The 15600-nt window shown below is 49.9% G+C and overlaps 1 protein-coding gene across 7 annotated transcripts in view; it reads left to right on the top strand.

The window, feature by feature from the left end:
- The window catches only part of prdm10 (PR domain containing 10), a 371372-nt gene that overhangs the window by 90654 nt on the left and 265118 nt on the right, over nt 1-15600 (top strand). For all 7 annotated transcript variants that reach the window (XM_072486852.1, XM_072486855.1, XM_072486851.1 and 4 more), the window contains 2 exons: nt 7570-7629; nt 13397-13501. In XM_072486852.1, the coding sequence (XP_072342953.1) occupies nt 7570-7629; nt 13397-13501 (165 nt within the window). The remainder of the gene's footprint in view (nt 1-7569; nt 7630-13396; nt 13502-15600) is intronic.

The raw sequence follows: 15600 nt of genomic DNA, 5'->3' as shown, positions 1-15600 counted from the left end.
CAGCCGCCGCCGATATCCAGTAAGTCTTACTTCAACGCTCGCTACGAGATGGGCGCTCCTAGCTACCAATCTGTACCAACTTCGAATCCCGCAGGCTCAGAACCCGAACGAAAGGCCATTCGTTTTCCTGACCTGGTGGGCCAGTTCCAAGTTAAGTATTGGTCTGTTAGCTGTAGAAGTAGCTTAGATGTAGAATTTGTACATGAGTAGTGATTACTATGTATAATAAATGTGGTTTGATTTAAATCTTACTCAGCGGTGTAGTGGATTATTGATCAGTACTCGGACTTGAACCACGTGGCGGTATAATAAAGATACCTGGCGACTCAACAGCAAAGGTGATAAAACAGAGCAATTAAACTAAGGCAAAAGTTAGCAACAGTCCCACAAAGGAGGTTAGTCAACAAAAGTAGAGCACATGGGCTTGCGTGTAACATACTGGTGTGGGTGAAGAATTGGTTAACAGAAAACAGAGACTAGGACTAAACTTGTCAATGTTACTTTTGGGGTACTATAAGAACATGGAGCAGGAGTAGGCCACCTGGCCCCTCGAGCCTGCTCCACCATTCAATAAGATCATGGCTGATCTTTTTATGGATTCAGCTCCACTTACCCGCCTGCTCACCATAACCCTTAATTCCTTTATTGTTCAAAAATCTATCTATCTTTGCCTTAAAAACATTCAATGAGGTAGCCTCAACTACTTCACTGGGCAGGGAGTTCAAAAGATTCACAACCCTTTGGGCGAAGAGATTCCTCCTCAACTGAGTCCTAAATCTGCTCCGCCTTATTTTGACGCCATACCCCCTAGTTCTAGATTCACTCGCCAGTGACCACCAACAACCTCCCTGCTTCTATCTTATCTATTCCCTTCATAATTTTATATGCTTCTGTAAGATTCCCCCCCCTCATTCTTCTAAATTCCAATGAGTATAGTCCCAGTCTCTCCTCATAAGCTAATCCTCTCAACTCTGGAATCAACCTAGTGAATCTCCTCTGCGCCCCCTCCCGTGCCAGCACGTTCTTTCTCAAGGAAGAAGACCAAAACCGTACACAGTACTCCAGGTGTGGCCTCACCAGCACCCTATACAGCTGCAACATAACCTCCCTGTTTTTAAACTCCATCCCTCGAGCAATGAAGGACAAAATTCCAATTGCCACCTTAATTACCTGCTGCACCTGCAAACCAACTTTTTGCGATTCATGCATAAGGACACCCAGGTCCTTCAGCGCAACAGTATGCTGTAATTTTTCCCATTTAAATAATTTCCATTTTGCTGTTATTCCTACCAAAATGGATGACCTCATATTTACCTACATTGTATTCCATCTGCCAGATCTTTGCCCACTCACTTAGGCTATCTATATCCCTCTGCAGATTTGCAGTGTCCTCTGCACACTTTGCTCTACCACTCATCTTAGTGTCATCCCCACCTAGTTTTGTGTCACCAGCAAATTGGAAACTATTTCATTTGGTCCCACATCCAAATCATTTATATAGATTGTGAACTGCTGTGGCCAGAGCACCAATCAATTTCCAGAAAGCATTCAACAAGGTGCCGCACAAAAGGCTGCTGCATAAGATAAAGGTACATGGCGTTACACGTAATATATTGGCGTATATAATTAATCGGTGAACTTTGACACATTACACTTGGCCCCTACCTCCAGATCATCGATGTAAATTGTAAACAATTATAGTCCCAACACTGATGCCTGAGGCACACCACTAGCCAATGATCGCCAACCAGAAAAACACCCATTTGCCTTCACTCTTTTCTTTCTGTCAGTTAACCAATCCTTTATCCATGCCAATATATTACGTGTAATGCCATGTACCTTTATCTTATGCAGCAGCCTTTTGTGCGGCACCTTGTTGAATGCTTTCTGGAAATTGATTGGTGCTGTGGCCACAGCAGTTCACAATCTATATAAATGATTTGGATGTGGGACCAAATGAAATAGTTTCCATTTTGCTGGTGACACAAAACTATGTGGGGATGTAAGTTTTCAGGGGGATGTAAGTTTTCAGGAGGATGCAAGGAGGCTTTAAGGGGATTTAGACAGGATAGCCGAGTGGACAAGAACATGGCAGATGGAACATGATGTGAATAATTGTGAAGTTATTCACTTTGGTCGGAAAAATAAGTAGAGTATTTCACAAATGGTGAGAAGTTGGGAAGTGTCGATATCCAAAGGGACCTGGGTGTCCTTGTTCATGAGTCACCTGAAAGCTAGGACACAGCTGCAACAAGCAATTAGGAAGGCAAATGGAATGTTGGCTTCATTGCAAGTGGGTTTACGTACAGGAGTAAAGATGTCTTGTTGCAATTGTTAGTCTTGGTCAGATGCACCTAGAGTATTATGTACAGTTTTGGTCTTACCAAAGGAAGGAAGGATATAGTTGCCATAGAGAGAGTGCAACAGAGGTTTACTAAACTGGTTCCTAGGATGTCTGAATTGTCGTATGAGGAGTGGTTCTGGAAACTGAGCACGCATTACTTTTTTAAATGATCTTACGGGTTGTGAGCATTGCTGGCGAGGCTAGCATTCATTGCTCATCCCTGGTTTTCCTTGAGAAGGTGGCGGTGAGCCGCCTTCTTGATCCACTGCAGTTGCTGAGGTGTAGGTGCACCCGCAGCGCTGTTAGGAAGCAAGTTCCAGGACCTTAATCCAGTGACAGTGAAGAGACGGTGATATATTTCCAAGTCAGGATGGTGAGTGACTTGGAGGGAAACCTCCAGGAGCTGGTATCTAGAGTTTCAAAGAATGAGAGGCGATCTCGTGCAATCATAATTTTCTTGCAGGGTGTGACAGAGTAGATGTAGATCGGATAGTTGCCTTGGCTGATGAATCTAGAACCAGGTGACACAGTCTCAGGATGAAGATAGTATTTCTTCAGTCAGAGGGTGGCAAATCTTTGGAATTCTCTACCCCAGAGGGCTGTGGATGCTCAATCATAGAGCATGTTCTACACAGAAATTGATATATTTCTCGATGCTAATCACATCAAGGGAAGATAGTGGGGAAAAATGTTAAAAAAAAAATGATCAGCCATGATCTGTTAGAATGCGGGGCAAACTTGATGAGTCAAATGGCCCCCTCGTATGTTTCTGAGTCATGTGTCTGGGGTTGTTGAGGGGTGGTAGTGGGTAAGGAAGTACTTTGCAACCAAATGAGTAGTATCCTTTCATGGTTGTCCCACACACCTTCACATACCACCCAGCATGGCAGCGAGCATGAACTGCCGCAAGCTTCCCGCCGCTCGATCTGGCGAGGCTGTCACCGTATCAAACGTTAATTGGTCCACTTAACGAGGCCCCACGAGCTTCATGTCGCTGGCTGATTCGGCGGGGGGACCATGCCTGCCAGCTCCCTGCTAACAAAGGGGAGCAGCACTTAAAACGACCTCACAGAGCAAGTCCCACACAGCAGGCAGCCATGCCACCGAAGAGACCAGCCCCATGATTCGGGGACGCCAACTTAGCCAGAATGTTGAACGAGGTGTTCAGTCCAGACGGGATGTCGTGTTCCACTGAGAGGCTCGGAGGTCAGCCAAAGGGCAGCCAGTGCTGCCTGGGAGGAAGTGGCAGCGACCGTCAGCTTGGGGAGCATCACCTGGAGGACTGGCACCCAGTACCGTAAGAAGATCAACAACCCCCCTCCACCCCAGAATGACCATGCACCTGGTACCGTCTCCGCCCTTCACCATATCGTTCCCCGGTACACCCATGTTCAACAATGCTGCTTCCAACTCTGATGCACATCCTGGGGAAACCTCGGCGCACCAGTCGAATACGGAAAGCTCAGCAGGTCGAGGATTACTGGGGGGGTGATGAGGTGCGGAAGGGGGGTTGGCACCATCAAGGGCTGGGGCAATTGGGATCACAAATGTACAGCATTAAAACACGTTGCACCCAATAAATATGATGTCTCTGTCATGTTATTCTGCAATGTGGGCAGATCTTCAATCCTCTGCCCAAGCCACCAGGGCATGGTGGTCCTGGATTCCCCCCCCCTCCAAGGCATACCATGAGCCGGTGATGGGTGTAAGCGAACACTCATCAGACAAGCAAGAGTCAGACTATAGCATTGATTGAGGAGCTCAAGAGCTCAGATCACAGCGGGTTATCCCCTCGACCGTGCCCGCCCCACCCCCTCCCCCTGCCTTCAACAGTGACCTGCTGACAGTGCCGACAGTCTCACCACCCTGGAGTGATGTATCCCAGACCCTGAGAGGGGATGGGGGTTTGGGTGGGTGGGAGGGAAGAATGGGCGGGGAAGGGGGGGGAAGGGGGGGGGGGGGGGGGGGGAGGGGGGGGGGGGGTGGAGAGTGGGTTGGGGTGGTAGGGGGTGAGATGACGGACAAAGCCACGTCCAATGAGAATCGGGTGAGGATGGGGGCTTTCCGAGCACGCCAGACCCTCGCCACTGTCCTCCATCCTCTGGCTGGTCCTGTGGGTCCTCCTCGGGCTCGTCTGCCAGTCCCTCCTAGTCTTGCGCCTCCTCGTCCTCTTTCTCGGAGGTGGCCACATGTTGCTCTCCCTCCACCTCCAGTACGTCGCCCCGCTGCTGTGCCAGATTGTGGAATGCACAGCAGATCACCACAAACGGGCGATGCTCTGGGAGATGCACTACAGTCCACCACCAAAACGGTCGAGGCATCGGAACTGCATTTTGAGCAGTCCGATGCACCGCTCAGTGACAGCCCAGGTGGACACAATGGCCTCGTCATATCGGGTCTCCACCACTGTCTCTGGTTTCCGTACTGGTGTCATTAGCCAGATTTTAAGTGGGTACTCTTTGTCACCCAAGTGGCCTTCCTGGAGTGGTCCTCAAAGAGGCCGGGGATCTCCGACTGCCCAGGATGTAGCTGTCGTGCACACTCCTTGGGAAGTGCACGCCCATTTGCATGATTTTCATGGGTTTCCTCCGGGTGCTCCGGTTTCCTCCCACAGTCCAAAGATGTGTGGGTTAGGTGGATTGGCCTTGCTTAATTGCCCTTGGTGTCCAAAAAGGTTGGGTGGGGTTATTGGATTACGGGGATAGGGTGTGGGCTTAGGCAGAGTGCTCTTTCCAAGGGCAGACTCGATGGGCACTGTAAATTCTATGATTCTATGTAGTGGTCGCACAGAAGTTAAACGTTCAGGGAGTGGAATCCCTTTCTATTGATACAGGGAAATCCCTGATGCCTGGTGCGTGCGAGGCGACGTGCGTGCCATCTATTACCTCCTAGACCTGGGGCATCACAGCGATGGCGGAGAATCTTGCTGCCTGGGCATCTTGTTCTGCTTGGTCCAGGTCAACATTTATATAGGTAGCTGCCCGGCCACCAATGCACTTTCGGGTTGTAGCTTGTGAAACACCACACAATGATCCTGAGGTGTAAAAGTTCCCTGCTGTGGTGACCTTGACGGCCACCAGGAGCGGATGTCCTCCTCTACGTGGTGCCAAGTCTATAACGACATGGTGTTGCACCGCCCCTTGTTGAGGCGGAGCCTCCTACCGTATCTGCTATCTGTTTGAAGGAGCAGCGACGCCTGTACACCTTGGGCTGTTGCAGGCCTCCCCCTCTGGGTCCCTCCCTGGACTGATGGGCAGCTGGGTACTCGGGGTGTAGGGTGGGGCCCTGCACATGGGCTGTTGCCTCGAGCCTCTGTCAATGCTGTTACCTTCTCTGGCGTCTGGCCTCACAGCAGCACCATGAGGGCATCTTTCACGAGGTCCAAGACCTCATCCATGTTGTGTAATATCCTTAAAGAATTGGAGGGGCAGCACGGTAGCACCGTGGTTAGCACTGTTGCTTCACAGCGCCAGGGTCCCAGGTTTGATTCCCAGCTTGGGTCACTGTCTGTACGGAGTCTGCACGTCCTCCCTGTGTCTGCGTGGGTTTCCTCTTGGTGCTCCGGTTTCCTCCCACAAGTCCCGAAAGATGTGCTGTTAGGTGAACAGCACAACTGGACATTCTGATTTCTCCCTCTGTGTTCCCGAACAGGCGCCAGAATGTGGCGACTAGGGGCTTTTCACAGTGACTTCATTGCAGTGTTAATGTAACCCTACTTGTGACAAAGATTGTTATTATTATTATTGAGAGGGTGAGATGCAGACAACCTACGGTGTCTTTCACCCTGGGGCCCTCCAGTCCCCCTTGGCCTCCCCCTCATGCTCTTTGCCACACCTCAGGGTGCCATCCTATCCGCCCTGCTCATGCATCTCCAGCCGCAGTGGGGCCCTGGTCACCGGACCCCTCAGACACCCACGGGTAATGTTGCCTGGACTGGGCATTGGTTCCCTCCCCGGTGCACACACCCAACCTTTGGTTGCAGAAATGTCCCCGATGCTGAGGCCCAGCCCCTAGGTGTTCGGATGTTGGCTGCTGCATACATGATGTTGAGTACTCCAATGTTTGGCCACAGTGTCCAGGCCTCACGGTCTGATTGGGATGCTAGACCACCTGTGACATGGCATGCCTACCCACGGGAATGCTCTTGGGAGCTATGAAGTAGTCACTTTCCTACAATTGCCAATTCCTATTGGCAATGGCCTTCGGCCACGCGGTCAGAGGCCCCCACGGTCAGTGGGAGTAATGGGTGGTCAGTGGGATAGAAAGGCAGGAGATGGAGTTGTCCCCATAATGGGTGTGCACGATCCAGGCGATGGCATGGTGGACCTTTGGGCACTGAGAACCCCCCCTCCCCCCTCCCCCGAGCACTGGGCAGCAACCCCAGTGCCCCAGGCCTCACTGCCCGGGGCTGAAGATGGCTACTCCGCTCCTCAGAACCCCATAGCAGCCATTCTGCCAGCTTAATCTTTTTGAAAAGGTGTACTAATCGACGCCCGCGTGACCACTTGCTGTGAGGTGGTTAGATCACAGGAAGCCGTTAGATAAGGGGTCGTTCTCCTTAGTTGTATGTCGATTAGCTTTAATTATTGGTTTTAGTATTGATTTCTCGACATGTCGCAGCGGGATCCGGTTCTTGCCGATTGGACGGGCCGGTTAGATAGCAAACTGATTGGTGCCCTGCACGTTTCCTTCTTTTGGCCTTTCCTGCGACCTGATAGCCGCGTCGTGAGTGTGACCGCGACGTGGCCATTAAATCACATCCTTTATATTGTGTGTTGTTGAAAGTGCTGAATTGTGGAACAGCTGAATTATATATCTTCAGCAACAGGGTAAACATTTTACATTAATGCAGATTAATTTACAATATGGTAGTTTTCTCAGTGTGTGATACCCTGGTCCTGGACCAGTGTGGAATGTGTTGGATGTAATGGTGAATCTGGAAGATCTGGTATTAAATTCAAGACCTGCAGATTATCATTTGTCCAAGAACTTCCTGATGTGGCTGAGAGTAGAAGCCTATTTGATAATGTTCCTGTTAATCGCTTGTGATGTCCCCTATATTATTAGTGCTGTATTAACATTTTTTATCAGACATGCACCTTGCACCTTTCTGCTGTGGAATGAATGAGTGGGGCTTTTGAGGATGAAGGGACCTTGAAACAATCTTTAATTGGTATCTTTAATTAAAATCAGTAACTTTTCTGTTATGCTTTCTGTTTCTCAAGGCCGTTTTCACAGATCAGTCCCAGGTAGCATACATACAACAGGACGCAACCACCCAGCAGGTAAGAGAGCAAGAGAGAAAAATTCAACTCTGACCTGTGCAGCACCTACTCTGTGTTAAACTGATGTGATACTTCCTGTGATGGAACGGTAATTATATGCAGTGCATTAGCCACAGCATATGGAGGGCTGTGTCTATATTTATTTATATTTATACAGGGGGGGGGCTCTCTGTTATCACCACGTGAGGGAAGATAAAATGATTCCACTATTCTGCTACTCCAGGTCGGATTGTAATTTCTTTATAATTTGGAGATGTGCTTCACCATTACTGGCGGAGATCCACTATGTACGCTTTCAGATTAGCCCGACCGGTTTTATGAGTTTAAACAAAGTTTATTGAAACTACTTCCCGAACTTAAAAAAACAAGGTAAATCGCGACCACCATTCATTCGTTCATGCGTTCCCTGGGCACACACACACACACTCTAGTACAGATGGTAAATTAAGAGGCTAGCGTAAGGATTTTTTAATAGTTCATGAAGAAGAACAAAGAGGTATATGGTAAACTTTACTTTGGCTGGCCTCGAAGAGGTGATTCAATGTTGTGGCTGTTTTGTTCATGTGTCTACCTGAGTGTAGTTGTATGGAGCAGACTTCCACATTTTATTCCTAAATGATCTGTTTGTAGTAGAGTTTTCTTCTCTGGATGATTACTTTATAAATCCTGGCACAGTGGAGATAAATTGATTGATATTTCTTGTCACATGTACTGAAGTACAGTGAAAAGTATTTTTCTGCAGCCAGGGGAACGTACACAGTACGGACAGAATAGACAAAAGAATAATCGAGTACATTGACAGTGGTGCATCAACAAATAGTGATTGGTTACAGTGCGGAACAAGGCCAAACAAGAGCAGCGTAGAGCATCGTGAATAGTGTTCTTACAGGGAACAGATCAGTCCAAGGGAGAATCATTGAGGAGTCTAGTAGCTGTGGGAAAGAAGCTGTTCCTGTGTCTGGATGTGTGGGTATTCAGACTTCTGTATCTTCTGCCTGATGGAAGGGTCTGGAAGAAGTCACTGCCTGGGTGTGAGGGGTCACTGACAATGCTGTCTGCCTTTCTGAGGCAGCGGGAGGTGTAGACAGAATCAATGGGAGGATGGCAAGCTTGTGAGATGTTGGACTGAGTTCACCACACTCTGCAGTTTCTTGCGATCTTGGACCAAGCAGTTGTCATACCAGGCTGTGATGCAGCCGGATAGGATGCCCTCTATGGCACATCTGTAGAAGTTTGAGAGAGTGGATGCAGACATGCCGAATTTCTTTAGCTTCCATAGGAAGTAGAGACGTTGTTGGGCTTTCTTGACTTGCATCAACGTGAGTGGACCAGGACAGACTGATGGTGATGGTGACGCCCAGGAACCTAAAGCTATCGACCATCTCTACTTCGGAGCCATTGATGTAGACGGGGGGGGGGGGGGGGGGTCGTGCTACGCTTCCTGAAGTCGATGATCAGATGGTCTTTCCAGCATTTAGAGAGGGGTTGTTTTCATACATCATGCAACCAAGTCATCTATCACCCTTCTTTAGTCTGATTCGTCGTTGTTTGAGATACGACCCACCACAGTCATATCAGCTGCAAACTTATAGATTGAATTGGAGTTGAATCTCGCCACACAGTCGTGTATGTACAGGGAGTACAGTAGAGGACTGAGCACACATCCTTACGGTGCCCTGGTGTTGAGGATTCTTGTGGAGGAGGTGTTGTTACCTATCCTGACAGATTGCGGTCTGTTGGTGAGGAAGTCAAGGATCCAGCTGCACAGGGAGGGGTCAAGTCCAAGGTTGCTGAGTTTGTTTATTAATCTTGTTGGGGTAATAGTGTTGCAGGCGGAGCTGTCGTCTATGAACAGCAGTCTGACGTAGGTGTTTTTGTTGTCGAGTGTTGGAAAGTAGATTGTAGGGCAGAGAGATAGCATCTGCTGTGCAGCGGTTGCCGCGGTAAGCGAACTGCAGTGGATCGAGACAATCTGGGAGGCTGGCGTTGATGAGTCTCATGACTAGCCGCTCGAAGCATTTCATCTGTTAATGGGCAGCACGGTAGCATTGTGGATAGCACAATTGCTTCACAGCTCCAGGGTCCCAGGTTCGATTCTGGCTTGGGTCACTGTCTGTGCGGAGTCTGCACATCCTCCCCGTGTGTGCGTGGGTTTCCTCCGGATGCTCCGGTTTTCTCCCACAGTCCAAAGATGTGCAGGTTAGGTGGATTGGCCATGATAAATTGCCCTTAGTGTCCAAAATTGTCCTTAGTGTTGGGTGGGGTTACTGGGTTATGGGGATAGGGTGGAGGTGTTGACCTTGGGTAGGGTGCTCTTTCCAAGAGCCGGTGCAGACTCGATGGGCCGAATGGTCTCCTGCTGCACTGTAAATTCTATGATAATCTATGATAATCTATGGTAACACATCAGGGCCACCGGTCGGTAGCCGTTGAGGCACGCTATCTTGTTCTTCTTTGGTACTGGTATTGTGGTGGTCTTCTTGAAGCAGGTAGGGACCTCGGAGCGGAGAAGTGAGATATTGAAGATATCTGTGAATATACTTCTTTGTCGTCTCCCAGGACAGCATTCTGAATTCTCTGCCTGTGAAAACGGTTCTGAAAGTCCTGCTGGCTGTATATTCCAGAGGAATTTGATGAAACCTTGTATGTTGTGGTTATTATTTTTTAGAATAGGATGTTTGATGTCTCATATCAGAAATGTTTGAGGAGTTTCATTAAAAGCCAACAGTTGGTGGCACAGTGGGTAGTACTGCTGCTTCACAGCACCAGGGACCTGGGTTCAATTCCGGCCTTGGGTGACTGTGTGGAGTTTGTACATTCTCCCTGTGTTTGCGTGGGTTCCCTCTGGGTGCTCCGGATTCCTCCCAAAGCCCAAAGATGTGCAGGTGAGGTGGTTGGACCTTGATAAATTGTCCCTTAGTGTCCAGGGATGTGCAGGTTATGTTCTGGGGTTACGGGGACAGGGCATTGTGGACAAGGGTAGAGTGCACATTCGAAGGGCCAGTGCAGACTCAATGGGTCGAATGGCCTCCTCCTGCACTTTAGGGATTCTATGATACTTGAAGATGGGGTCTTTCATGCTCTCCATTCTCACTTGAGTGGAATGCAAGTTTCTATTGTGTCTGACTGGAAGGACACCATTGTCTTAATAGGACTATAGTTTATTGTTTTTTTAAAAATCCAGCCAGAAAAAGAAGAATTTGAAACTGGATCTTTTTTTCAAAAAGGCACACTCTCGCAACACGTCCTATCACAAAGAACGAAATCAGATTCACTCTCATTTCATCACAAGATTGGGAAAAAGCACGAATAATAAAAAAAAAACAAAGCCCTTCCGTAAACATTACATCTTCCTTTTCACTCTGTTGGTTCTGCTCTGTTGAGGTTCAGGCTGTTGTTCCTATGCAGGTTTTAAACTCTGGAGAAGTAAACTTCAACAAAATGGTGTGCATCTTTTGTTTTCAATTTTTCCACAAATGTCAAGAGATTGTTGTCTTTGTGCAGCCATTTTGGATACATGTCTCTTCTCCACAGTGAAATAACGTTTCTGATGTTTGCTCAATTTCTTGGAAAAGTAACTGACTGGTCTCTATGATTTGTCCCCTGGAGTAGGACAGCCCCTACCCCAAAGTCACCAGCAGATGTGGCTACTTTAAATGCTTTATTCAAGCCTATGGCTGCTAATAGTTTTTTTTGCTGAACGACTTTCAGCTTCTCAAAATGTGTTTGGCACTTTTCTATCCACACCATGTTGCTTTTCGTGTAATGGGCCTGTTAGTGGGGCAGTGATAACACTGAAGTTAAGAACAAACTTATGATAGAAACCACCCATTCAGAGGACCTTATAATTTACTGTTTTGTTGTGGGTATGGGAACATTTGTGACTGTCTCTAGCTTCGCAGCTCTGGGCAGTGCTTCTCCTCGATACACCACATGTCCTAGATAGATAAACCTACACTCAACAAGCTCGCCTTTTGCAAGGTTGACTACCAGGTGAGCTGACGAGAACCTTTGAAAGAGGGCATCTAGTTGTTCCTTGGTGGCTTTCCAAGATGTTGCTGCACAGTTTGGAAGTGTCCGCCACTATCTGATTCATCAGCCTTTGGAAGATGGTTGGGGCATTTCTGCAGCTGGTGAGGAGTAGAAGAGCATAATAATACTGAGCACTTTTTCTGCTGAAGCCAGGATCAGGGACCAGAAGTTCAAACTGGCAAAAGACAATTTCAGAAATAATATGGGAGAACCCTTCCTCACACCATGAGATTATTTCCCGGTCATGGGATGGGACCAACAAGTAAATATTATTTTTCGGGCAATCCTACTCTTTTCCTTCCACGTTTAGATTTAAGGAGCTTCAATTCTTTCAGATCATAGATTACATAGAACATACAGTGCAGAAGGAGGCCATTCGGCCCATCGAGTCTGCACCGACCCACATTAATCCCTCACTTCCACCCTATCCCCGCAACCCAATAACCCCTCCCAACCCTTATGGACACTACGGGCAATTTTTAGCATGGCCAATCCACCTAACCTGCACGTCTTTGGACTGTGGGAGGAAACCGGAGCACCCGGAGGAAACCCACGCAGACACGGGGAGAACGTGCAGACTCCGCACAGACAGTGACCCAGCGGGGAATCGAACCTGGGACCCTGGCGCTGTGAAGCCACAGTGCTATCCACTTGTGCTACCGTGCTGCCCCTGATCGAGATCCTGTCTCGATCTCTCCTGAACCAGCCTTCTGTGCCCCAAAACAATCCAGATTAGCGACACAAGTCCCACACCAACTCGTTATAATTTAAAACAATAGTTTGTTCCCTCCTTCAAGAATCTGGAGTAGGCAAAATTAACCTTTTAGACATATAATAATAATCGTTTATTGTCACAAGTAGGCTTCAATGAAGTTACTGTGAAAAGCCACTGGTCGCCACATTCCGGCGGCCGTTCGGGGAAGCCGGATGGGAATTGAACTCGCCATGCTGCCTTGTTCTGCATTACAAGCCAGCTGTTTAGCCCACTGTGCTAAACCAGCCCCTGTGCATATCGGGCAGGATTCTCCAACCCTCTGCGACAGAATCACGCCCGCCGCGGGGGTGGAGAAATCAGGCGCGACGGCGCTTCCGCGATTTTTCACGGACCCGCCAGTCCCGCGCGCGTGGTCGACACGGCACCAGTCGTGGGCCGTTGAAACAGGCCTCCACTGCGTTCTCTGCGGTCGACTGGCCGATCTCCTGCCGGCGTGGTACACACGGAAGTGGAACCCGTGGCAGCGGTTGGGGGGGTGGGGGGGGCCTCGGCGGTGGCCAGGCCATCGCGATCTGGGAGGGACCTACCTAACTCTGCACAGGCCCGCTGTGTGGCTCCGCCACGTCGGAGTCTGTACAGCAGAGTCCCGCAGGCAGCCAGAGCCGTGGGACGAACGGCGGGGCCCTGCTAGCCTCCTGGAAAAAGTCCAGAGTGATTCTCTCTCGTTTTCCGGCGGGCATGGGGACTTAGTCCCCAAAAGGGAAATTCCCGCCCATCATATTTCACTTTTCTGGAAGTGCAATGCACAGGAAAAATGTTTGAACGGATTGGAGTAAGTAACAAATTTCAGGCGGATAAGATTCCGTGATTTCTGAGAGTGATATTTTGTGTTTTATCTTCTTTTCATTTTCTGAGGTAATGGTGAATTTGAAAAATACTTGGTAAATTGAATAAACCAGATCTGACATATCCCTTGATTGCTGCTTGTTTATTCTGACAGATTGGTTTATTTTTGCCCAGGTAACAGTTCTTCTGCCTGCCAGCCAGAATGTGACTGGCACCAATCTGACAGTCCTTGGCAGTGTGACAGAAGCACCACAGCCAATGACGGAGAACCATTCTCAGGTAAAATAGTCGCAATTTCAGCAGAAGTCCAGTAATTATTAGAGATGTTACACATGAGCTTAATGACCAACTGACTTTAACTTGTGAATCTGCCCCTGCTTGTGGAGGGAAGAGAAAGTTAATCAGAAATCTACCCGCGAGTTGCTGCTGCCATTGACCAATATCTACCGTTCTGCCAGGAAGTCTAAGAATGGTTGCCACCGCCTGAAGAACCCTTGCACCGACCCTCTCAAGGCGAATTTCACCCTCTCCTACTTAATAAACCCCGCCATATCGTTGATCCAGGATTCCACGCTTGGGGACCTCGCGTCCTTCCACTGAAGAAGAATCTTCCGCCGGGCTACCAGGGACGCAAAGGCCAGAATACCGGCCTCTTTCGCCTCCTGCACTCCCGGCTCCTCTGCCACCCCAAATATTGCGAGCCCCCAGCCCGGTTTGACCCTGGATCCTACCACCCTCGACACCGTCCTCGCTCCGCCCTTCCAAAATTCCTCCAGCGCTGGGCATGCCCAGAACATATGGGTGTGGTATGCTGGGCTCCCTGAGCACCTAACACACCTGTCCTCACCCCCAAAAAAACGGATCATCCTTGTCCCGGTCATGTGTGCCCTGTGCAGCACCTTAAACTGTATGAGGCTGAGCCTCGCGCACGAAGATGAAGAGTTCACCCTCCTTAGGGCATCTGCCCACGTCCCTTCCTCGATCTCCTCTCCCAACTCCTCCTCCCACTTACCTTTCACCTCCACCACCGAGGCCTCCTCCTCCTCCTGCATCACCTGGTAAGTTTCCGAGATCCCCCCCCCGAGAGCACCCTGTCCTGTACGGTGCGTGGCAGCAGCCGCGGGAATTCCACCACCTGGCAAATGCCTTTACCTGTAAGTACCTGAAGGTGTTCCCCGGAAGGAGCCCATACTTCTCCTCCAACTCACCCAGGCTCGCGAACTTCCCGTCCACAAACAGGTCTCCCAACCTTCGTATCCCTGCCCTGTGCCACCCTGAAATCCCTCCATCTGTCCTCCCTGGGACGAACCGGTGGTTCCCCTGTATTGGGGTCCACACCGAGGCCCCAACTTCCCCCCTGTGCCGCCTCCACTGCCCCCAGATTTTGAGGGCACCCGCCACTACGGGGCTCGTGGTATATCTTCTTGGAGGGAGCGGCAGCGGCGCCATTGCCAGCGCCCCCAGACTCGTACCCACACAGGACGCCGTCTCCAGCCTCTTCCATGCAGCCCCCTCCCCCTCCATCACCCACTTGCGCACCATCGTCGCGTTGGCGACCCAGTAGTACCCACAGAGGTTGGGCAGCGCCAGCACCCCCCCTATCTCTACTCCGATCCAGGAACACCCTTCTCACCCTCGGAGTCCCTCGCGCCCGCATAAACCCCATTATGCTCCTGTTGACCCGCCTAAAAAAGGCCTTCGGGATAAACACGGGGAGGCACTGGAACAGGAACAAAAACCTTGGGAGCACCGTCATTTTGATTGACTGCACCCTATCCGCCAAGGACAGTGGCAACGTGTCCCACCTCTTGAACTCCTCCTCCATTTGCTCCACCAGTCTTGTGAAATTAAGCCTATGCAGGGCCCTCCAGCTCCTGGCCACCTGGATCCCCAAATACCTGAAGTTCCTCTCCGCCCTTTTTAGTGGGATACCGCCAATCCCCCTCTCCTGGTCCCCTGGATGGACCACGAACAGCTCGCTCTTCCCCATGTTGAGCTTGTACCCCGAGAAATCCTCGAATTGCCTGAGGATCCTCATTACCTCCGGCATTCCCCCCACCGGATCCGCCACATATAACAGCAAGTCGTCCCCATAGAGTGACAGCCTATGCTCCTCCCCACCCCGCACCAACCCCCTCCAGTTCCTCGACTCCCTCAGTGCCATAGCCAGGGGTTCAATCGCCAGTGCGAAGAGCAGGGGGGACATGGGACATCCCTGCCTCGTCCCTCGGTGCAACCAAAAGTACTCAGACCTCCTCCTGTTCGTGGCCACACTCTCCATCGGGACCTCATACAGCAGCCTGACCCACCTGACAAACCCCTCCCCAAACCAAACCTCTTCAGCACCTCTCACAGGTACCCCCACTCTACCCTATCGA

Source organism: Scyliorhinus torazame, chromosome 21 (assembly GCF_047496885.1).
Source record: "Scyliorhinus torazame isolate Kashiwa2021f chromosome 21, sScyTor2.1, whole genome shotgun sequence".
NCBI lineage: Eukaryota > Metazoa > Chordata > Chondrichthyes > Carcharhiniformes > Scyliorhinidae > Scyliorhinus > Scyliorhinus torazame.
This window is presented reverse-complemented; position numbering and strand designations above follow the sequence as displayed.